Source organism: Artemia franciscana, chromosome 3 (assembly GCF_032884065.1).
Source record: "Artemia franciscana chromosome 3, ASM3288406v1, whole genome shotgun sequence".
NCBI lineage: Eukaryota > Metazoa > Arthropoda > Branchiopoda > Anostraca > Artemiidae > Artemia > Artemia franciscana.
The window spans coordinates 22,921,985-22,947,323 of NC_088865.1; the positions used below are offsets into that span (position 1 = coordinate 22,921,985).

The 25,339-nt window shown below is 33.7% G+C and overlaps 1 protein-coding gene across 2 annotated transcripts in view; it reads left to right on the plus strand.

The window, feature by feature from the left end:
- LOC136025033 (phosphoacetylglucosamine mutase-like) overlaps positions 1–25,339 on the plus strand; it is a 47,560-nt gene that overhangs the window by 11,072 nt on the left and 11,149 nt on the right. For both annotated transcript variants that reach the window (XM_065700676.1, XM_065700677.1), the window contains exons 3-9: positions 598–727; positions 3,125–3,220; positions 11,480–11,655; positions 14,652–14,827; positions 17,855–18,023; positions 22,533–22,729; positions 24,680–24,753. In XM_065700676.1, coding sequence (XP_065556748.1) covers positions 598–727; positions 3,125–3,220; positions 11,480–11,655; positions 14,652–14,827; positions 17,855–18,023; positions 22,533–22,729; positions 24,680–24,753 — 1,018 coding nt within the window. The remainder of the gene's footprint in view (positions 1–597; positions 728–3,124; positions 3,221–11,479; positions 11,656–14,651; positions 14,828–17,854; positions 18,024–22,532; positions 22,730–24,679; positions 24,754–25,339) is intronic.

A 25,339-nucleotide genomic window follows, 5' to 3' on the forward strand; every position in this document is an offset into this window, starting at 1 on the left:
GTAATACCAGACAATATAAGAATGCATATGTTTACTTGAGATGGATTGTAAAGCCAACTCATTATCTAAAAATGTATTCTGACTTATAAAAAGAGAACAAAGTACAAAAAAGAGCAGATTTTAACTTAAGATACTTTAAAACTCCCCCATCAAGTTAAGATTCCATGGAATTATTTGTATTTGAAACAATATAAAACCCCTTTGGAGTAGGTATCTTAAAGTGCGTATATTCATGTTTGCTCATAAGTATTATAAAATTATAGAAAATTTCATTACGCTAAATTTAATTGAGTCGTTAAAAGTCAATAAATTCGCCAATTGCTGGGTGATATTTTTTCTACGTAAGATCTCTAAAACAATAAAAGATAAAAAAAACAAAAGGCTTTTTTCTAAAACTCACCTCCCAGGAAACTGGGAAATACCTGTATGCATAAAAATGCATACAGGGTTTTGGTGGTTCCAGACCCATCCTATAAGTCCTATATCATCCCTCATCTTATAAAGTAATGTCCCACCATCTGTTGCGTAAATTCTTCCTCTGTGTAAGCTAAACGTAACAATATGTATGACCAGTAAAGATAAAATGTCTTGTTTCAGCGGCTGTTGGAGTCATGATAACTGCCTCTCATAATCCTGTTGTTGATAATGGAGTCAAACTGGTTGACCCCAAAGGTGATATGTTGGCTCATGAATGGGAGCTTCTGGCAACAGAGCTTGCCAACGCTTCGTAAGTTGCTCTTTGATTTTAATAGACCCCCCTTTGTCATCTTGTGGTGTGCAGTTTGGTGGCTGTATAATATCAATTCACCTTATATATAACAAAAAATGCTTTGATTTTAAACAGCCTAAGAAATCTAGCCGTCGTTAGTTTTTTCTGACGACTTTTAGGGAGGGGAAAATTTATTTTATGTCTCGTTCTACCTTTTTTATACAGAGCTTTAGGACTGTGGCAGACGGAATGGGAATCAGCATCCTCTTAAACTGCTTATTCTCAACTCAATAATCTCCTGAGGAGCTTTTTCACGCAAATTCAACGTGTACTCCTGAAAATAATATGTGTATCTTGCATTGTATTTCCTTGCAAAGCAACATGTAAGGGAGAAGAATTACAAGTTTTATCGAGCTCGAAAGTAAATTTTTGCAACAATAGTTGAACCATAGTTTTTGTTACTCCGGACAATGTTTGATTCTAAGTTTTATCCTAATTAAAATGATTTATTGGGCCTAATAAGCAACGAACTATGGAAATTAATTGCTTCTTCTCTAAACCCAAATGATTTTTGTGATCGTTTTATAGATAATAATTTTACGGAACGCCGAAAATCTATTGGTGCCTGAAATTTTGAATTTCCCAGTTTTGGTTAATGAGAAAAATGAGTATTGACGATATTTGATCATATAAATATCTTGATGACTAAGACCAGTAAAGCGTTATTAATCTGAATAAAAATGTATCAGACTTTTGATTGTTCAGTGGTTTTATGGCATAAACATTGCTATACCACAGAGCTATTAGGTTGTAAACAGCAGCTTCATATCGTTGTGCATGGTTTAGTGCATCAGTTGCAATGTCTTTTCGTGTGGTTTCAGGTATATAACATGATTAATCTAATTATTCTCGCTGAGGAATTTTATATGTGAATAAACACTGACCATAAAATTATATGAATTACATCAAATTATATTTGTATCATAATTCAATATTAGTTTCTGCTACTTGAGGATGTTTTAGTGATAGTTTCAAATTTATTAAGAAGAGTGAAGCGAGAACGCGGATCAATGAACACAAAACGATAGCAGAATAAAGAAAACAAAGAAGTTAAAACTAGAAAGCAATGGCGTTTTTACTTTAAAGAGCTTTGATAATTTACTTGTTCATGAGGAAGACAAATCATTTCTTATTTCATCAGCGGAACAATACAAAGTCATCAGTTATGACGGTGACTTGGAAACTATCCTTAGTTTTGAAGTTAAACTTTATATATCAAGGGCAAATGACTTTAGAAAGGCTTGTTTTATAATGGCAATGACCATTAGGCAAAAATGCTGTAAAATAATTTTTATTTAATCGCAGAGCTTGTCCCGGCATTGACTAATAAATAGGAAAAGTAAGGTAGAATTGCAAGAATTTCGTTTATTTCGTCAAGAATTATACCCGAGGAAAAAACAGTTTCTCCTAAGTTTCTAGTTGAGGAGCTATTTGATACCTTACAAAGGTCTTGAGCAAGGTGAATGATATTTTCAGAAAAGAATCAACAACCCAAATTAGGGTCTGGGAAGGTGTTTTTCAAGCGATCTTCACAATTCCTAATTTAGGCTGCATATTGGCTCCTAAAATTTTCATTCACCTATTACCACAACTTCACTGCAATTTAGCAAAAGGTTCCTCAATTAGGCATTTGCCAAATTTCTAAATGTGTAAACTTTAAAAGCCAGAAAGAATAGAAAATAGACAAACACGATTCTATGATTTTGTGGTAGAATCATGCTTGCGGTAGTAAATAAAAAGAGGCTTCGTGTTGCCTATGTTGCTGTCCCCTAATCGTTCGTTTTTTTTAAATGGTGCCTCTGTTTTCTGCCCTTATAAATGTATCAGCTATTACTGTATCGCTTCCTAAGATTCAATAATCACAAGTTTTGTTACTTTCTAGTCACCTTTATTTTCTTTATATTTTTGTAGTTTTTAAAACCGCTTTTAAATCAAGCTGAATGTTTCATTTATGTGACGAAGGATTAGATAAAATGGTTCAAGGAATGGTTAAGAAGTTTGCTCTTTCTATTTCTGCTGTTTTTAAAAGGGCAAAAATCTAAATGAGTGTCTTGTCTGAGTGTTAATGAGTGTTAATCATGAAAAATTGATAGAATGGTTCAAGGAATGGTTAAAAAGTTTGCTCTTTCTATTTTAGTTGTTTTAAAAGGGCTTTCAAATCAAGCTGAATGTTTCGTTATAGTGGTGAAGAATTAGGTAGAGGCCTGTTCTTTCTATTTTTGCTGTTTTAAAAGGGCGTACAAATCAAGCTGAATGTTTCGAATGAAGAATTAGATAGAGTGGTTAAAAAGTTTTTTCTCCCTTTTTGTTTGTTTTTAAAAGGTCTTTCAAATCAACCTGAATCTTTCGTTTTAGTGATGAAGAATTAGATGGGATGGTTCAAGGAATGGTTAAGAAGTTCGCTAGTGATAGTGACGCACCGGCTCTGGTATTTATTGGACGGGATACAAGGTATATACTATTTAATATTCATTTTTATCTTAAAATAAGTTTTTTAAATGTTTACTCCAGAGAACAGCGAGCGTATAAGAGCAAATAGATAAACAAGTAAAAGTCAAAAAGTAAATAAATCCATTGTGTATAATTTGTGTTTAATGTATCTGTTAAATAAATCTAGATAAATAAGTATGTTTGAGCAATATTGAAGAAATTCAGTAAGTATTTAATCATGAAATGATCGTGTAGACAATGCTTGTACGCATGCAGAATATAGTAGAGCTCCCTTCTAAGAAGGATTAAAAATCTTAACGTGTGTGTTTCCTAACGAGAGTAAGCCTCCCTTTACTATAAAAGACAGTCAGTAGGTTTCCGATTTTTATAAGGCAATGTACGTTTTCTATGCATAAAGTGAAGCGAGTATTTCGTTTTGCAGAAATTGCATACAGTTGGTAGATTTCATCAAAAGATGACGAATTTTGTGCATAGTTTGGTAAGTGCACCGTAGCTTCGGGGCCGAGTTAATCCTTTCACTTTTTTTTATGGTGATGGGGGTGAGGTAGTATAAAGAGACATGGAATTTTGCATGTTTAGGGGTAGAAGCGCAATATTTTCTTTATTGATGGTGGAGAGGGGAGCTGGAATGTTGTGTTTAAGAGAAGGGGCAAAATGTTATTTCACCAGTCCTCACAAAAGAATATATGCTACGGTTTTTCTTTTTTTTGTCTGTGGTCTGACAAGCTCTTTGATAAGTGATGATTACTAAATCTACTGTACCGAAGCCTCCTCCCCCACCGTGGAATAGCTAGAATCATGGCAATGCTACTGCACAGTGGAACAGTTGGCCAAAATCGAAAAAAATAGCAGTTGCTGATTTTTTTTTTCGTCGAACCGATTGAAAAGTCGAACTAATAGAAATAAAAGCAATTTAGTTATATAAATTAGCAGCTCCCATTGTGCTTGCTTTTAAAGTAAAAAATCTTATGGAATAAAACATATATTGATTAAAATACAATTGGAATTGTCTATGTGCATACTAACGGAAGCCAAGATGAAATAATCAGGGTAGAATAAATAATTTTTTTTTAATAAAACAAAAACATTTCTTTGAAACTAACTTCCGGCTTTTGAAGCAAATTAAAATCAAAATTACTGATGCATATATATGCTTTTGTTTGGCAAAATGACATAAATGATAATTTCCAATGTAAATTACGTTAGATTCAGCCCTGCTCTTATCTATATTTGAATAGTAAATTTTTGGCATGTTTTAGATATAATTGAAAACAGACAATTCTGGGAAAGCTAAATTTTTTCTATAAGTTTCTAAAGGTCTTAGTTGTTTTTCTATGCCACGAAAAACTATCAAAAAATTTCGAATTATTTTAAATGTCTTTATCTAATAGATCAGAACCAAAAAAATTTCTTCTTATTCCAGTTCTACTGTTAACTAATATTTTATTTTTTGCTTCTTTTTTTCATTTAGACCCTTTGACTCATAGTAGCATTAAAACATAAGATTTATAGTGAGATTAAATAAAAAAAAAGTTTTTTTTTAAAATGAAAGTAAGGAGCACCACTAAAACTTAAAACGAAAAGAAATTACTCCGTATATGAAAGGGGATTTTCCTCCTCAACGCCTCGCTCTTTACGCTAGAGTTTGACTCTTTCTCTTAACTCTATTATTAAAACAGTAAGAAACTTTAGCGTAAAGAGCTGGGCGTTTAGGAGGAAAAGCCCCTTTCATACACGGACTAATTTCTGTTCGTTTTAAGTTTTAATGTTGCTCCTTACTTTCATTTAAAAAAACTTGTTTTTTTATTTTAATTTCTGGACGTTTTTGAATTATTGCATGTTTTGATCTTGGCTCTCCGCACATAAATAATTAAAATGAAATTTGCACATTAATTAATTGCAATTAATCGGAAGATTTTGAGAAAAAAGGAGCGAAGGAGGAGGCCTAGTTGCCCTCCAAGTTTTTGATTACTTAAAAAAGAAACTAGAACTTTTAATTTTTTACAAACATTTTCATTGGTAAAAAATATACGTAACTTACGAATTAACTACGTAACAAACTTCTATATTCGTATGTTTTTATTGCGTATATGAGGGGGTTCAACCCTCGTCGATACCTCGCTCTTTACACTAAAGCTTAGATTTTGTCCCCATTCCTTAAGAATGACCTCTGAATCGCAAAGGCCGTAGAATAAATAGTTGAAATTACTAAGAATACTTTAGCGTAAAGAGTGAGGTATAACGAGGAGGTAAACCCCTCATATGCGTAATAATTTTTGTTCGTTTTAAGTTTTAATGCTGCTCCTTACTTTCAGTAGAAAAAACTTTTCATATTTATTTTTTCATTGTTTTTTCAAATAATTCTAGAAAATCCTGCGCCCCCTTCATTGAACTTCTCTTCCCCCATGAGAAGTTTCTCCATGGAAATATCCTCCCACGTAACCCCGCAACTCTCCCCCTAAAACAAAAAAATCCCCCTGAAAACGTCTGTACACTTCCCAGTAACCATTACTATATTTAAATACAGGTCAAAGTTTGTAACTTGCAGCCCCTCCCACGGGGACTGTGAGGGAGGTATTAGGTTTTTCAACTATGGTGAATAAAATGGCTATCTCAGAATTTTGATCCGGTAACTTTTGGTAAAAAATGAGCGTGGGAGGGGGCCTAGGTGCCATCCAATTTTTTGGTCACTTAAAAAGGGCACTAGAACTTTTAATTTCCGTTAGAATGAGCCCTCTCGCGACATTCTAGGACCACTCAGTCGATACGACCACCCCTGGGAAAAAAAGCAAGCAAAAAAACAAATAAAAACGCATCAGTGATCTGTCTTCTGGCAAAAAAATGCGAAATTCCACATTTTTGTAGATAGGAACTTGAAACTTCTACAATAAGGTTTTCTGATACGCTGAATCTGATGGTGTGATTTTCGTTAAGATTGTATGACGCTTAGGTGGTGTTTCCCCCTATTTTCTAAAATGAGGCAAATTTTCTCAGGCTCGTAACTTTGATGGGTATAACTGATCTTGATGAAACTTATATATTTAAAATCAGCATCAAAATGCAATTCTTTTGATGTAACTATTGGTATCAAAATTCCATTTTTTAGAGTTTGGTTACTATTGAGCCCGGTCGCTCCTTACTACAGTTTTTTTTTTACCACGAACTGTTTGATTAATGTAAAAAAACGGTTTTCTGATGAGAGTAAAGAGCGAAATTAAAACTTAAACCGAACAGAAATTACTGTTCGCGGTTTTTGCAACATGTTTATGAAAAATTGTTTCAAACAAATAGATTAAATAGATTTGAAGTCTCGCAGGGAGTCCAAAACCGTTTAGGTTGTCGGGAGACAAAACGTATTTAGCCCCCAGTATAGAATTTAAATTATCCTTGCTCTTCCCCCTTCTATCTGTGACGCGACATCAAAGTTTTAACTCCATATCCCGGGACGTTGCTGAGATATTGTAGGTATGGTATTTTGATAAACTGGATGCAATTGATTTATTTTAATTTAGCTCTAACCTCTCCTTCCAAGTCTGCTTGTCAAGCTTGACAAGCGAACTTTAAAGTTTGCTTGTCCTCCCCCCTCAACATTCCCTGAATTTCTCAACTTGACGTTCTAAGCCGTTCCCGAAATATTGCGGATCACATAATGTCTTTTGATTTACCTCACTACGTAGCCGTAAGTTGATTATAAGTCCCATAGAAGCTTATAGAGCGAAATCGTTGTGTTAGATTGGAGAGAAAAACTATTAGCCCCTTCCCCCTCTCCCTGCACAATATCTGGAGTGCCATCATCGCCCCTTCTTTCCTCAAAAGTAACTTGTTTCAATTCCGTCCCCTAGCCATTCCTTAGATATTACAGATATGGTTTCCTGATGCCCTTGATACACATAGTATCTTTCGATTTAACTCTGCCTTCTCTCCCAAACCAAAATTTGAAATCTACCCATCCATAAGTGGCTGGGGAACATCGTTTTGGCCCTTTTTGAACATATTTTTTTTGGGGGGTAATTAATATTTCGTTTTTACTTTTTCTTCTGTGTCAACCTACATTTTCCTTCCGTATTTTCCATCTTTATTTTCCATCGCAAATTGCTTAGACTTCAAGAGACTAATGTTATTATACATTAAGCAAACAATGTACATCTATTTGTTATTTCATGTAATCTTGATTAACATGTGCTCAAAATTAATATACTGCTCAAAATGCAAATCAGTTTTAGTGAAGTGGGAATGGCCTTCTGGCCTTAGAAGCTTTATGGGCGGTAACTTTACTCATATTTGTGGTAATCTCTGTTCGTTAAAAAAAAAAAATATCCATTTGTTGCAGTGTGTAATATCTTTATGATTTTTATGATTATTCATTTTAATTTCTGTTCGTTTAGAGATTCATATATTCATTAGTTGTAATTTCTGGACGTTTCAAGCTGAAATCAAACAGTTCGTGGTAACGAACTGTAGTAAGGAGCGACCCGGCTCAATAGTAAACGAAACTCTAAAAAACGGAATTTCGATGCTAAAAGATATATCAAAAGAATCGGATTTTTATGCTAATTTCAAATATATAAGTTTTATCAAATTTAGTCTTATCAAATTTAGTAACGAGCCTGAGAAAATTTGCCTTATTTTGGAAAATAGGGGGAAACACCCCCTAAAAGTCATAGGATCGTAACGAAAATCACACCATCGCATTCAGCGTATCAGAGAATCCTATAGAAAAAATTTCAAGGTCCAATCTACAAAAATGTGGGATTTCGTATTTTTTGCCAGAAGACAAATCACGGGTGCGTGTTTATTTGTTTGTTTGTTTTTTCTTTTCCAGGGGTCATCGTATCCACCAAGTGGTCCTAGAGTGTTGCAAGAGGGCTCATTATAACGGGAATGAAAAGTTCTAGTGCCCTTTTAAGTGACCAAAAAATTGGAGGGCACCTAGGCCCCCTCCCGCGCTCATTTTTTTCCCAAAGTCAACGGATCAAAGTTTGAGATAGCCATTTTGTTCCGCATAGCCGAAAACCATAATATCTATGTCTTTGGGGATGACTTACCCCCCACAGTCCCTGGAGGAGGGGCTGCAAGTTACTAACTTTGACCAATGTTTACATACAGTAATGGTTATTGGGAAGTGTACCGACGTTTTCAGTTTTTTTTTGTTTGGGTGTGGGGTTGTGGGGAGGGGGCTATATGGGAGGATCTTTCCTTGGAGGAAAATTTCATGGGGGAAGAGAAATTCAATGAAAAGGGCGCAGGATTTTCTAGCATTACTATTAAAAAAAAAAAACAATGAAAATATAAACATGAAAAAGTTTTTTCAATTGAAAGTAAGGAGAAGCATTAAAACTTAAAACGAACAGAGATTATTACGCATATAAGGGGTTCTAAAAATACTTTAGCATAAAGAGCGAGGTATTTAGAAGGAGATAAATACTTTGCTCTTTATGCTAAACTATTTTTAGTAATTTCAACTATTTATTCCACGGCCTTTCTGATTCAGGGGTCATTCTTAAAGAATTAGGACAAAACTTAAGATTTAGTGTGAAGAGCGAGGTATTAACGAGGGGCAAACTCCCTCATATATATAATCAAAAATGTAAGAATATAAAATAAAAAATATAAGAATATAAAATCAAAAATATAAGAATATAAAAGTTTGTTACGTAAGTTAATTCTTAAGTTACGTATATTTTTTACTAATAAAAACGTTTGTTAAAAATTAAAAGTTCTAGTTGCCTTTATAAGTAACCGAAAAAATTGGAGGGCAACTAGGCCTCCTTCCCCACCCCTTATTTCTCAAAATCGTCTGATCAAAACTAAGAGAAAGCCATTAAGCCAAAAAAAAAGAATTAATAGTAAATTTCATTTTAATAATTTATTTACGGAGAGCCAAAATCAGACATGCCTTAATTCAAAAACTTTCAGAAATTAAATAAAAAAAACAAGTTTTTTGAAATGAAAGTAAGGAGCGACATTAAAAATTAAAATGAACAGAAATTACTCCTTATATGAAAGGGGCTTTTTCTCCTCGACACCCCGCTCCTTGCGCTAAAGTTTGACTCTTTCTCGCAACTCTACTTTTTAAAACAATAAAAAACTTTAGCGTAAAGAGCGGGGTGTCGAGGAGGAAAAGCCCCTTTCATATAAGGAGTAATTTCTGTTCGTTTTAAGTTTTAATGTCGCTCCTTACTTTCATTTCAAAAAACTTGTTTTTTTCATTTAATTATTCTAAAACTTCATTGAGTTTTAAGTTTTAGTCTTGCATTAGTCTTGGGTTTTAACATGGCTCTCTACTTTCCTTCGAAAAACTCCCTTTTTGGAAGACACTTTTTTGTTTAACAAGCCAGATGAGCTTTTTATCCGAAGCATCCTTATGCAAATGATAAATTTGAATGTAAAGAGTGGTGGTTGAGGGGGTTGTAGCCCCTCTCACATTCCGCCCTGGATAGCCTACGGTGCATAAAACGAAATTAAATTATATATTTTGTTTTGTTTTTCGCAAATGAAGGTAAAGCGCAACAACGAACCTTAAGACGAACAGAAAATATTATGTATCTGATGGAGCTTCCCCCCCCCCTTCTTCAGCCCTTCCCTCTTTTTGCCAAAGTTTGATTTATTTAGGCAATATTTCAAGAATGAATGCTCTGACACAAGGGCAATGGAAATAAAATAAATAATTAGTTTTCACAATGCCTCAAACATGGTTTTATTGATGTCCATTTACTTTTAAAAATAATAATATAAAGTTCAAATGTTGTTCAAATGTATCGGTTAGTAAAATAGTTCCACTGGCTATATCCGATAAACTCAAAAACATTTTCATTTACGCATTGACACAAATTTACTGTACAGAGCGAAAGGTTTGGTAGGGGGATTTTTTTAAAATTTAATTTGTGTTGGGTATATTTTAATCCATATTGTATATTATTTGGCTATGCTGAATATGTATGGAATATATCTGTGTCAGTTTGCCCTTGTAAGGAATAGGTATAAGATGGCTTTAGATCCTAACAATATCTTGTGGGTATAATCTTCTATTGGCGTAATTGTCAATGGGTATAACCTTCTTTAGTGCTACCGTCAGTGTGCAAAATCTCGTCGCCTGTGCAATTTACTGGACGTAATTTTTCTGGCGCAATCTTTCGTGGGTGTAATATACCTTCAGTGAAACCTTCGTGGGTCCGATCAAAACAATTTTTCTAGCAAAATCTTCTATGGGTGCAGTCTTCCTGAACGTGACATTTTCATCAAGATTTCGCATTTACTAACTTTTGTAAAACAATAAATCTTTATTGTCATCCAAACAATGCGTAAGGCTTAGTTACCAGGGCTACCACTGAGAGAATATCTCGCGGCTCTATTGGGAAATATCCCAGGCTGTTAAATTATAATTGTGGATATACGTAGATTATTTAATTGCTCAATTCATTCTTCATCAGCCTCTGCGAAAAGGGTAGCTTTCCCAGTTGCTTTTCTAAATTTTAAAGGACTGTGGCGTTCTCTACTTCTTTTGTTAAAGGTTTTGATGACTCACTCGCTATGCAAGGTTTTTAGGGTTTTTTGTGCGCATTTTTTCCCAAGTAACCCGTTTTTGACAATTTTTACTATCAAATCTGAGTTGACGGAAACAAAAGAGTGCAGCAAAATAGTTAGACGACACATAGAAGACGGAAATAAAGGAAACATAGCATTCCCCATGCCACCCTTTATGTTTCTTAACGTGAACCGTACCCAGGGGTATTTTTTGTTTCATTTGAGATATTATCTACAGGCTTGAAAATTTTACATTGACCATTCCGTTGCTTTAACTCAGCTAAAGATACTAGGTAGCTAATGAAGCTATTGCTGAAGAGGACCTAGCTAGTGTTGGATCAGTCATGTCAAATTTCATTACAATGCTGTCTGTTTTAATGAAAACCTTTTCCTGACTCCAGCAGGTAGTTATAAAAGAAATTTTAAAGAATGATTTCTGAACTTGGTTGTTTGAGGATCTTCTCTAAATGGATCTTCTTCTTATGCCAAAACGCTTGGCCACTTAAATGATTGTCCTCAACAATGTATTCTTGCTTACATTGCGTGGACCAATTCAGCCAAGGTCACCAAGTCATGTACAGTCCTTAATGAATAAACTGAGAATGTTAGTTTTTACATATATATATATATATATATATATATATATATATATATATATATATTATATATATATATATATATATATATGTGTGTGTGTGTGTGTGTAAGAGATGTATTATTTTATATACGATATAGGCCAAGTAGTGAATCATTAATGGATGCTGTAGTTATGGGTGTTGAGAAGATGGGAGGAACATTCAAAAATTTTGGAATAGTATCTACGCCTCAGCTCCATTACTTTGTGGTATCTCATAACACCAATGGTGCGTACGGTGAACCTACAGAAGCTGGATATTTCAAAAAAATGTCAGGTCAGTTTTTAAATTCACCATTTGTAGCGGAAATATATTTTAAACCCTGGCAACAATAATATGTATGACTAAAGTGTGAAATGTAGACAGCTTAATGATAATTTGAAAATTATTAGAACACAAGTCTGAAATAACAGTCAGCTATGAAATATTGTGATAAAGTTACTTGGAACTATACTTTGGAACCCCCCCCCTATTGTGCAAATATCCAGCCCAAATTATATTTTTTCCCATCCATTCTGTCACTTGTCTTTGTTTTGTCTCGTGCTAAGCTGAAAAAAAACTAAAGAAGAAACCGATTTGTTCTAAATTTTTCACAACATAAACTTGAGTTAGTGGCGTATAATACACAATTACCAGAATTCCTTCCCCCTACGGAAAAAACCCATATAAAACTCTTAAATTTGGAAAGCCTTATTTTTCACGGGAGGATTTTCAGCGGGGTGTATTTTCCGGGGGGGGGGACGCCGGCCACCACTTATTTGCTTGATTATTGGAAACCAGCTGACATTTTGAAACTTCTGTGGTTTTTAATCCGCTTGCTTACCCTCAAAAATCCTTCATGAAATCCTAGAAATCTGAAACATCCTTCTCCAAAAGTGTAAGAACTCTATTTTTACAATTTGAGGGGATGGTCACTACCCAGTTTGTTGCACAACCGAAAACGAGTCATAGCATATCTCTGAGAAAGTCTTAAACAACAAAGTCTCAAAAATGAAAGTCTGAAAGTCTCAAAAATTTCTCTCTTGCAATATCTCATGCTGCTTTCTTCTTTTTTTTGTCATGCTATTATCGCTGATACAGAGGTGAAATGATGTGTCTGACACTTTCATATTTTTTTTAGAGAAGCAAAACAATGAGTCTAAACTTTTTGAGGTAATGATTATTTTCAGGGAATTATTCGCTTCATGATGAAATTTTAAAAACCAGGGGTACTGCGATTTTTGTTTGTAGATTTAAACGAGTCCAGCTGAATATTTTACATCCAAGAGGAATTGTAGTCACATCTGTTAAAAGAAAAAAAAAATCTATTAATGATCCATACAATTCTTTGATTTTAACGTAAAGTTTTGCTGAGAACCCATTAGATCGAAATTGTCAAGAACTTGATATAAAGAGAATATATTAGCACACATTTGTTCCCAGGTATATTTACTTACTAATTCTATGTGTTTGTATCCGTTGCTAGATCCAAATTTCTATTCTTCTTTTTGTGAGCTTGATTCAAGTTGTATGCATAGATCTGTCTAGCCTATCTCTAGCTCAAAATAGAACTAGAATAAAAATCACTGTATGTTAGTATTAGTGTATACCTAATACTATTCAATGAAAAGTTAAATAGTTAGTCGACTATTTAAACCTAGTTCAGCTATTTCAAATGAGTGAAATGTGGTAGATCACGCTTCGCGTCAAATATTGAATGTCTTTTTAAAATTCCAAGCCTCAAAAGCTGTAACAAGAAGATGTGTAAATCAGGCTCGAAGAATGATGACTGATGTTTTTTTTTTCTACGTTAGTTATTTGTACCTAATCCTGAATTCTTGCTGAAGTCAGCAATAAATTTAGAAAAAAGACCTGAGAAATCTTGGATTCTCCAAAATCCCGAAGAAAAATCTGCCGAAGTTCAGAAATTCTGAATTTCAAGATAAATCCTGTAAAGTGGAAGCACTGTTCCCCGGAAATATACGCGATTGTCATTTTTGTCAAAACAAGGACCAATTATAAAGTAAGATAGATTTCAGCAACACAAAACAGCAACAGATTGCTCCTAAAGGGTAATAAAAGGCCCTAAAATAATTTATTCCGCTGTTATAGAGTGGCGGAATCCAAACACATTAAGTGCATGTTCTATAGGTATTGTTTGGTTATCACTAAAGTTGGAAAGACATCTGAGGTCGTTGACTATAAATTTGAGAGTGTATTGCAAGAAATTCTAAATCAAAACACATTAAGGGTATTTTTAATAAATAGCATTTTTTCAAACTTGAACCGTTGCTGCAGCTGAGAAGACTTTATACCGTGTAAATACCCATTTAAAATAGAACCTTCATATTCAAAGTTTGTACCAAGATGGAAGTAATGCATCATGTTAAAATCAAAGTCATATGAATATTTTCAATGTGCATATTTATATTGCCTAAAATATAGGGGCTCCTTGGCTAGCCCCTGTCCTTCCAAGATCCACTAAAACGCATACCTTTAATTTTGTCACAATTTTCTTCCTTTTAAACTGAACCGTTTCAAGTATATAGAAAAATACATTGGTAATAACTTTCAACAAAGTAATCTGTTTAGTTTTCAGTTAATGAGGCATGGCACTCTCATTTTTGTGTAACTTACTTGTGGTAATTTCTGCTAATTTAAATTTGGCTGCATTCGGGTGCTTATGTTTCCTTTAGCCAAAAGATAGAACAAAGAATATAGACAAGATTTTATAAAGTTTTTCGGTCATATTTTTTAAACTATGCATTTGCAATGGTAGAATAGAATAAATAGACACCAAGTAGTGCGAATTTGACCTATGTTCCTTTTAATATCTCTAGTTTAATGTTTCATTGTTTCTGGTTTAATGTTTATTTGTTCGTATAAATCAATGCTCTTTTCGAGGTGACATCTTACATGAGCTGTTTCCCGTCTGTTTCAAGTTTTAAATTTACTATTTTGTTTTCATAGAAAATGTTTTTTTTTAATAATTTCGCATCAGAAGTTACATGAAAAACATCTGGTGCAAATGAAACTTTCCAATACATTTAAGATAAATAAAAGGTAAATTTTGTCAAACAACTAGCTTTAAAAGAGCCTCTTTGCAAAAATATGGACTAAGAAAAAAAAACGAAAACAAATTAGAATTAAAAAAAACAACCTACTCATTTAATTGCTCAGTGTTAAGTAGCATGAAGAAAAAATACAATAATTGAGGAAGAGTGATAATAATTGTGAGGAGTGATAATTTTTACTATCAGTGGATCATAAAGTTTGAATATGATTTTTTTTAGATGCGTTCAAAAAATTTCGAGAAATACACCCCCTTAATGAAAAATATGCAAACCAAGTCATTTTTGACGGAGCCAATGGTGTTGGGGCACACAAAATGAAAGTCATGAAGACTTATCTGGAGGACTCGCTTAAAGTAGAAATTTTCAACAGTGGAGAAGGTGAATTAAACTATATGGTAAGTTAGTACAGGGTCGCAAGCATGAATGGGGGGGGGGGGCTTTTGTCGTTTCAGCTCCCAAAGACACTCATTATGTCATACAAATCTTCCCATATATCTCAGAACAGCTTTTAATTTCTTTAAACTTAAATAGTTGGCTTTGCTTTTTTGAGCAGAAAATGTTCAAAGGTACGAGTTTGCTTTTCTTGTAATTTTTTGGGCTAGCTGCTCTATGTTTTAGATTTTTCTGGGGCAAAATATTTTAAAGAAATATAGAGATTTTACTCCCTGATTATGTCTCAATTTTTCAGACATAATTCTTCTAATTTTTTTGGCTAGCTGTTATGTGTTTTAAATTTTCTAGTGCAAAATGTTTTAAAGAAACATTTTGATTTTACTCATTGTTTATGTCTGAATTTTTCAATGACGGTCCCGATTATGAGATTTTTGTTCTCCCGCTCTCTTTCCTTTTCTTTTTTTTTTTTTTTTTTTTTTTTTTATATGGTTCAATCGGCAACATTATAGTCATATAGACTTATCAATCTCTGTGACTGAAGGTTCCATGTCCCCCACAAATATGTTTCTCTTGCTTATCGAAAAGGGTAAATAAGAGTTTCTCGTTGTGCTAACTACAAATCTGAGGCTAATTTTGCAACATATCTGTCTTGTGTAATTACAAAGCTGAGGCCAATAATGCAACATAGAAATTTCGAAATTTGAACATATAAAGTACGCATTTCAAAAAAGTTGCATGTATAAATATCTTTTTGAATTTGAAGTCATGGCCTTGTAAGGATTTTCAGTCTGCATTTTTAGAAGGCCATATATGTTTAGAAGGCCTGTTGGGTCTGTGCCCCCTCTAATGGCTTCTCAAATCCGCTTCCCACGTACATAGACATATTTTAGCCCTAAATTTTGATCCTTCAGAAAAAATTGAAGGTTTGGTCCTTAATTATTAAATGCAATGATTAAAAATTATTAAGATCGCTGAATGTACTTCTTAAATCAAGATGCACTAAGCGCGTGTTCAAAAATATTTCAGTATTTAAGATTTTCGGAGGTTTTAGACAAAAAAGCCCAGTTTAGGCGTCGAGATTTCGATTTCAACTTTAGGCTTTTTTCTTTTGATAAAAGTAAGTATCGAAAGCATAGTCTGGATTTTTCGAAAAAAATTGTATCAGACTATTTTACGCATGTAGATGGATAAAGAATTAATTGGAAAGGGGGGTTTTTGCCCTTTTACCCCATTAATATATCCAAAGCCATAGCTTTCGTAAGTCTAACCTGTTTTGTATCGCCTTCAATGGAAACTTTCAGGGACAATTTATTGGAGGGAGGGTGGGGACATGGCGACTTCAATTCTTGTGTAAGGGGGGAAGGGATTTGTCTCCGTGATTATCACAAAAGAGTATACGATATATTTTTTTCTTTTTATACCTGTTGTGAGACAGGTTTTTTTTTTATTAGTTGCAAAATGAAACTCCAAACTGAAAATACCTTAATTTGTAATTTATAAATGGTGGACATTTTATAATTCATAAAATCAGTTGAACCCGTTGAAAATCACGGTCGAGCAGGAAAATTCAAATTGCATGCTTGGGATGCCCAAATGTGGGTCTTTGGCCCAGGTCACTCTTCTCCATCCCAAAACGTTACTTCTACTGACATGTTTAGCGTATTGCACCTCAAGATCGTTCATGGAGTTTTTGGGAAATGATTCTAAATGATGGAATAAGTGTTTAACTTTCTAATTTTTGTTTAAGAATTTCTAAGGTTTTAACTAAACACAAAAGGCTTGCACTGCAAACGTTCAATAACTGAAGAATTTGAGTACATATTTCACAAAATAAAATCTGATTTTCACCTAGCTTAGTATTTAAGGAATCCTTGGATTGTTGATTACACCGCTGAAGCTAATATTGTAATTTAGAAATCCAAATTCATTGTTTGGCTTCTCCCATCATCTCTTTTCAATTCTATGTGCCTTTTCTCACATATTTTTATTGGAAACAATATAAACCTAGAACCAAATGGAAATTAGGTTTAAAAATAGATTTTCCTATGAAAACCAGAGAGCGAAATAAAACTAAAAAAAGTGGGAATCAGCCCGGACACCATGGCCTGGGGTTGTCTGACTACGGGTAGCTGCGGCTAGGGCTTCTGGGGCTTTTTTTTATTTATGTTTGAGTCGAGAGGTGGGGGGCATCACCAAACCTAGGGACGGCCCTGCCTCGAACGAGCAGGAATCTACTATGAACAAACCATGGAAAGTTAAAATGAACAGGAATTTTACTCTGGTTAATACAGGAATTGGTTAAATAAGCTATAAAATGCAAAGCATACAGAAACAAAAGAAAAGAATGACAGGAAAGAATGTGAAAGGAATTCATATAAGTTGAGAATATAAACTGCCCTAGATTTGACTATATTACCATTCAATGGGAACTTTTGTATATGTATTATAAAATGGAAAGGCTTGAGACCAGCTTATATTCAAGTAATTTAAACTCTTATCTAGTCATGGCTGACTTTTGGCCTTTTGGGATGGGACTTCTAAGCTAATGATTTATACCTCTCCCCTAAGGCAGCAGCTATCTCTAATTTCCGTGTGCGAATTTTATTTTTGGAAGCTTTAATAATACCTTTACCGTAGCTCTAAGTAAGGCTGGAAGCAGAAAGCTCCAAGCAAGTGTTTTAAAAAAATAACTAGTTAATAGAAAGGATCTTTCATACCAAATAATTGTTGAAGTCAGGTTGTCGGGGTTTAAAGCTGTTGAAGGTCATCTAAGTTAAATGAGTGATCGAGTAGTAATTCTTTTTTTTAGAGTGCTCAACATTTGAAAATGTATTAGTAGGCCCTTTAAGTTTTCGTATGGTCTGCGATGTGGTTTATACTAGACTAAAGGGTAACCCATCTATATTTCCAATAGTTATGTCAATTATTCCCTCTGGACTGCACTCTAGTATAGAGTAATAGGAATTTTTCCCAACTAACTTTTGGAAATGTAAAGACTTTCGTGAAATTTTTATTATTTGGATTTTTAGTGCGGTGCCGATTACGTCAAAGTTGGTCAACGACCCCCCGACAACGTACCTCTTGAGAGGGGTGTAAAATATGCCACTGTAGATGGCGATGCTGATCGAGTCCTCTACTTTTTTTATGATGATAGTAACACCTTTTGTATGCTAGATGGGGATAAGATCGCTACATTAAGTAAGTAGTTTTTTTTTAAGAAAGAAATGGTAATCACAATTGGATATAAGGACTTTATTATGTTTAGAAAAAACCTCAAATTATTATTAAATTGGTAAACAAACGTTCTTAGCGAATTGCTATTGTAATGTTTCAAATATAGGAAAACTTTTGTATTTCAATCCTTAGTAAGCATCACAAATTCATTCTAAATATTTTTTCGACAAATCTGAAGACAATTTTAAAACAAATACCTTAAGTCGGCAAAGAGAAAGTAAGACAAATAAAAGAGATTTTCATGTAGAAATTTTGGCAGATGCCCCTAGTGTAAAATTTCTCCTGAATAGTTTATCCCCGGAGAGCTCCCTCCTTACAGAAAATTCTTCTTGTGGGAATTTCCCCCAGCGGAAAATTCCCCCTCACCCCCCAAAAAAATGTGTGTTTCCCAATAACAAATATTATACAAAAGAAATGAAAAATATTTTTAAAAGAAAGGATTTCTAGTTATTTGGATAAAATAAATTTCTTTACCAAATATCAATTTGGATTTAGGGCAAACCGTTCGACAGAACACGCAGTTGTAGCTCTTTTATTAGAAATAAATGATCGTTTAGATAATGATTTCAATGTGGCTACTGTTTTCTATGATATAAAAAAGCATTTGATTCTTTAAATCATGAAATTCTTCTTGACAAAATGATAAATTCCGGTATAAGAATGAAAAGATTACAAATATTAAATCATACCTGTGCGGACGCAAAATCACAGTAGATGTCGGTGGAAAAATGACTAATTCAAAAAATCTTATTGATATTGGTGTTTCCCAAGGCTCAGTATTAGGTCCACTTTTATTTTTGATTTATATTAATGATCTTCCACGAGGTTTGCATGAAAATATTAAGCCATGCAATTCTATTTGCAGATGATACAGCTATAACAGTTAAAGCTAGAGATTCATCAGCATTGATCGAAAAACTGACTCAGTTAAACCGTGGTTTTTTTTCCAATAATCAAGTACCGAATTTTACAAAAACTAATTTTATGGTCTTTGGTCGTTCAAAACGTGCCACTCGAGAAATTTCTTGTCAGGAGCTTCAGGCTGGTGATAAAAAAATTTGTAGGGTCCAATCATATCGTTATGTAGGAGTTTTTCTTGGTCCCCTTCTGTCATTTCATAATCATATTGAGTATTTAAGATTGAAACTTGCTCAAAATATTGGGTCGATGTATCGTGTCAAGAATATTTTTCCTTTTACCATTTTAAAAATAATTTATCACTCTCTAATTCTTCTTATTTGAATTACTGCTTAGTTGTATATCTTAATACATTTTGGAAGCATATAAAATCCTTACAGGTACTACAAAATAGCGCAATAAGAATACTTGGAAATTTTTTACATCGCCCTTCAAAACTTGAAAATGTTTCGGAAACTAAAACGTTATTCCTTTTCTTAACTTTGTTAGATTTAAATGATATACGAGTATTAAATACTTCCATAAGGCATTTTCAAACCCGAAATTCTAAAAATTATGTCTATGATAGATCTCTGTTAATTTTTCTTCCTCGTTCGGATTGTCGGAGGTCTGGGATGTACCGAATTCCTTTTGTAAGTTCTGAAATGTCAAGGTTTTCGATTAGGTACCAAATACCCTTCATTGCAAATAATTATAAGCTGAAGGACAAAATTCTGTTTGATACATCCCGAAAATCTCAGCTAAATTTAAAAAAGCAAATATTAAAGATTGTTTGCTGAAATGTTGATTATTCACCATTGATGATGGAAAATTAAATTATTTGATCTTCTTCTTTGTGTGTTTTGTTTGTGTGTCCCTGTGTTTGGGATGGCCTCCCACGCCCCTCCTACCCGATATTTTTTTTATTTACTTATCCTTGTTACTTTTCTTTTGTGTGTTTTTTTTTTATTTTGTTTGTTTTTTGCTGTGTTACATTTTGAAATTATTAATATGATGAGACGTTGAAGTTTTTCTATGTTTTTGCATTGTCCCAGGAATACGAGCTCTGCTCTCTGTTGGGGCATAATATTGTTTATATATTTTTTTTTGTATTTGTGAAAATTATACTCAACTCAATACGTAAACAATAGGAAAACATCGTAACTTATAGCCCTTTCCTTAAGAACTGTGGGAATCGTGTTATCCCCAAAGGCATAGTGAATGGATCTTACAACTATATTGAACAAAATGACTCTCTAAAAGTCCAAATTCATTGTTTGTCTTTTCCCATCACCTCTTCCCAATTTTATATGCCTTTTCTCACATAGTTTTACTCGAAACTATATCGACCAAATGAACAAAATCAGATTAATTCCAGGAATTTCAGATGTCGCAAAAATCAACTATTTTAAATTTGGTATTACGGCGTAGGAATTTTTTATTCCTCTCTTTTTGTGGCTACCATCGTATTTATTCAGACAAATGGTCCTTCCATGCCTTGTTTGATCCTCTTATCTCTTCCCTGGCAATTATTGCCAATTTTTTACATAAAAGTAATTGGAACTGAGTTGCCGGTAGTCTTGAAAACAATATCAAACATATTCTGGACGAAATAAATAAAGGAACCAAGCGTGAAGGCAATGTTTGTTTTTCTGAGAATTTTCGGAATTGTCAGGAACTTACCCAATTTGATTGTGAACTATATACCTTCTGTTTGAACCGTATACATTCTGATCGAAAGAGAATTTTACTTTAAATTCTAACAAAGAATTATACAAAGAGTATGGGTAACTTAAAAGAGGGGTAACTGGCGCTATTATCGACAAAAAAAAATATCAACGCCATTGAGATTTTCTTCAGTGTAATAATAAGAATAATTAATTTAAGTAGTGTAATTGACAAGATCATATTAGTAGTAAGTGTCCAACTTCATTTTCTAGCATAAAAATAATTACAAAGCTTGAAAAAATGTTGCCAGATGTGTTGCCATATGCTACATGGCATTGATAGTTCTTGTCGACACTAGGGCCAGTTTCAGCTCTCATAGGTTACCCATACTCTTTGGAATAATCCCCAAAGTTTTTCTGAGATTTTGGTTTCAAGGTAATACAATTCAGGTTTCAAGATCATTCATCTGAATATATAATTGGTGTTAAAAGTGTCAAAATAACTGAAAGGAGCTGTTAACTTAGTGCACTAAGTAGTTTGCCTGACTTTTACAAATTAATCAAATAAACCATACATTTTTCTTTCCTTAAATCGCTACGGGAATGCAAAAAAAAGAAAGAAAAAAGACATGCCTGAAAATGTAATTGCTTGGGAGGCAGGATGGGCAACTTAACCCGTAGGCAAAACATTCAACCTCGGCACAGGGGAGGCGTGTGCGTTTGAGGATAGGAAAGGGAGACCTAGTGCTCACGTCCCTCCCGGATCTTTTTTTTTTACCGTCAATTAAGACTTGGAACGGTTTGGGACGGGGTTCAATATGTTTTCTTTCGAAATTTTCCAAAAATTCTGCTAAAATTTTATGCATTTGACAACTAGTATTACCATATATTAAATGGGTGTAAACAGAACTTGGGCCATATCCGAACTATAAGACATAATTTTTATGTTTCTCTTAAATTTATATTATTTATTTTGGCTGATTTAACTCACAAAGCCTTGTGCTGAACACCATTCAAGAAAGCAGAAAACTGGAAAAAATGACGAGGTTTTTTTTTTTTATTTTTTATTTTTTTTTTTAGTTAGTCATAACTGGTTGTTTATGCAGGAAATTTTTCTTGGGTACCTATGATACGGCAAAACATTATGAATTTTTAAGCTTCTTTTCCCAGCTATATATATATATATATATAAGCGAGAAAAAAGAATGTACTGCATTTAAGGAAATATAAGTTTTTAAATATCTTACGAACCGAACAATGGAAGAGAAAACGGATTTAATCAAATGATAGAACCTACTTAATATAAGGCGATGTGCTCAAAATCTAATTATCCCAATGTTACTATAAAAAAGGTAAGGTAAAGGATACGGCGTTAGACTTTACAGTCCCTACCGGCGGTGCTGATCTCCGTTTCTTGGCCCTTCAGCCAGGAAGTGCAATGGGGGGGGGGCAACCATCCTGTGCTTTCGCACACCCTTCCTGTTTACCTTCCCCAGATTTCTCCAGGTACCCATTTAGAGCTGGGTCGACTCTGGCTAAGCTTACAGAGCCACGCCACTGACCCCCGTCCCAAACTAATTAATTGGGTATACTGGGATTCGAACCTGCGTCCTCTCAGACGAAGGATTCTCCAATGTTACTATATCTTTCAAATAATGCATTGTTTTTTATCCAGTGCACCTTACCACTATCGAGATTTGATCTATGCTTTAAATTTAATTCTGGTTATAAGAAAATTAGGAGATTTAAAGCTTTGAGTCTAGTTAAGTGTTTGTCCTTGGGGGTTTAAAGTTTAATAATTTCACAAAAAAGTAAATTTTTTTGATTTTATATGTAAAACTAGTGTGGATTGCTTAGTTTATTGAGTGTTTTGTATATTGATTAATGTTTTCTCTTTTTTTTATTTTAGTTGCTGGTTATTTCAAAGAGCTCGTGAGTGAATCTGGATTGGCGCTTAATTTGGGTCTTGTTCAGACTGCATATGCTAACGGTAGTTCAACTCATTATATTAGCGAGAATTTAAAAGTACCGGTTGCTTGTGTTCCAACTGGTGTCAAACATCTTCATCATAAAGCGACGAATTTCGATATTGGTATATATTTTGAAGTAAGTTCAGTGCTTAATTGAATGTTCAGTGCTCAAAACAGAAAAAAAAAGTAATTATGTCTCTGACTAAGGTTATATTTAGTTAAAACAGATGTATGATCTACCGCCATGCAATATGGATAAAAACTTCGAATTAGTTGTTGTAATGAAAATCCTCGCTTCAGATGTACGTAAACCGAAAGCTCGATGAAAGGCAATTGTACTGTAACCTAACGAGATAGTTGAAAAAGAAGAGTTGGGGAAGTTGCTGTTTTGCTCTAATATCCTGCGATTATTGCCAACGCTTATAATAATAATAATAATATTTATTCCCCACAAATATACAAAAGTATAAACAGTAGAGTACAGAGAAAAAATTAATAAACAAAGCAAAAACAAAAGTACACGTAACTCAACAATGGCAAGCACAATAAATCTAATATAACAAAGAAAAACAGTATAATAAAATAAACTAACAGATCAGTAGAACAGACGAAGTAAAGCTGCATTGATAACTAGAAATATTTACAAACACGGTATAGACCGCTGCTCATCTTTCGCATTCATCAAATTCATCATTTATTAATAACCCACAACGATAACCCTATGGAGAAAAGAAAAAGCAAACGAAATTAATAAAACGACAAAAAAAGAAACTAAATACTTATCCTACATAATACATAAATAACAATAGAAATATAACTAAACTAGAAAGATAACTTATAAGAAGAAGAAGATTATGGCACCATCGCCCCATACAGGGAATTATTCTTGCAGAGAGATCGGACATAGCGAGAAAGCCGATTTTGGACGGCCAGGTATGGATCAAAAATGCCATATCTTTCACTAATCCAAGAGTTTCTAGTCCAGGGTGGTAGGCCTAACAAGAACTTACAAAAACGCTTATGTGACTGCTTTAATTTCTTTTCCTGTATTTGAAAAAGAGACCAATAAAGTGGCATGCTGTTGCATTTTAAAAACTCTTTGAATGCTCTTTTAGGTTACTGTTAATACTTTAAACGTCGTTATAGAACGTTTTCACGTTAGAATTACTTAGAAATATTTAAGAATTATTTAGAATTTATTAGAAATATTTATTGTTATGTGTCTCCGATAAATGACTATGCTGTTGATTCCTACTGTTAGAAAGCAGATGAAAAGTATGATTTTACAATGTGTTGCTGAATTGCCCTTTTTTATGTATGCCTTTTTTTATATTCTCTGTCTTTTGACTTTTTTATGAAGGCGAATCAATTAGTAATAGCAATAGTTGAATTTGATTTTATTTATAATCCGTTGTAAATTTTAAGCATCACAAGGAGTATAAAAAAAGAAGGAAAAAAAGGGGAAAAAGACAAACAGAACCGGAAACGAAACTCATAACATAAATATAGACGCAGGCCTCATAAAATTCTTCCCAGAGTGTATTTTTGGCCCTGGATTCATTACTCAAAGTTTCATTTTTCTAATCTAACCCCTTTCCAAGATAGTGAAATGTGCTAAACTAGAATTTTACCCAAATTTTTCATTTTTAAAGTTTTTTTTTAACCTGTAACATGCCTCAGCGTCGACTTGCCGTCATAAGGATAAATACCCTATCAGTAAATTTTCCCATGAGACTATCACCAAAAGCTATCAAGAATCATGGCTTGATTATGAAATGCGAATGAAAAAAAAAGTTCATTTTCCCTTTTTGCTCAAATGATGCTGCCAAATTGCTTAAATGATGGTTCCTTTCCGCTGATTTTAGCATTATCTGAGCACAAGAAACTAAAGAAACGTGAAATAAGTACTAACTTTATGATTATTGAATAATTGATGATACTATGGGTGTTTATTGATTTCGTTATTAGGTACGCCAAGGCATCTGATTATGGTATGTTTTTAGTTAAATTTAGTCACTTTCATGCTGCTTATTTATGGCCTTTGTAATTGAGTCTTTTTTATGATTTCTTTTTCCTTACATTGCAGGCCAATGGTCATGGAACCGTTGTTTTTAGTGACATTGCCACATTGAAGATTAGAAACTCTCAAAATGATACAAGGTATTTTGTTCACTGGTTTCATTCTGTTTTCAAGTCATTTTAGTTTTATAAATCCCTGGTTTTCCGCTTGAATAACCGTCTTTTTTCGTCATCTACCAGATAGACATTCGTCAGATATGTCTTTTTCGCCCTGAACCAGAAGGAGATTACAACAAACACATAGACAGGAATTTGGGTGTGGGGGGGGGGGCATTGAATTTTTAAGAATCTCAGTATGTTTAACTTCACGGTGTAACTTCATCGTAAACAGGTAAAATTTCACGTTTACATGATAAATTAAAAAACATGTTCAAGCACCCTAGCTTTAAGCTAAGTTAGAAATTGCCTAAGACTACCTTACGCTGATGATATTTACTTTAGCGAAATAAACGTACGTCATTTGCTCGCATGCTTTTCTTACTGATGATTTTTGCCTACTCGGATCAGGAAATCCTATATTTTAAGCTGGTGAGATCTGTCCTCTTTCCTAGATAATAGTACAGCATGAAGCAAAATTGCCTGTCGCTAATTAAACCCTTAATAAAAAAAAGGCTTAGATTATTGTTACTAAAATAAAGAAATTCCCGCAGTATGCATACAACGGGTC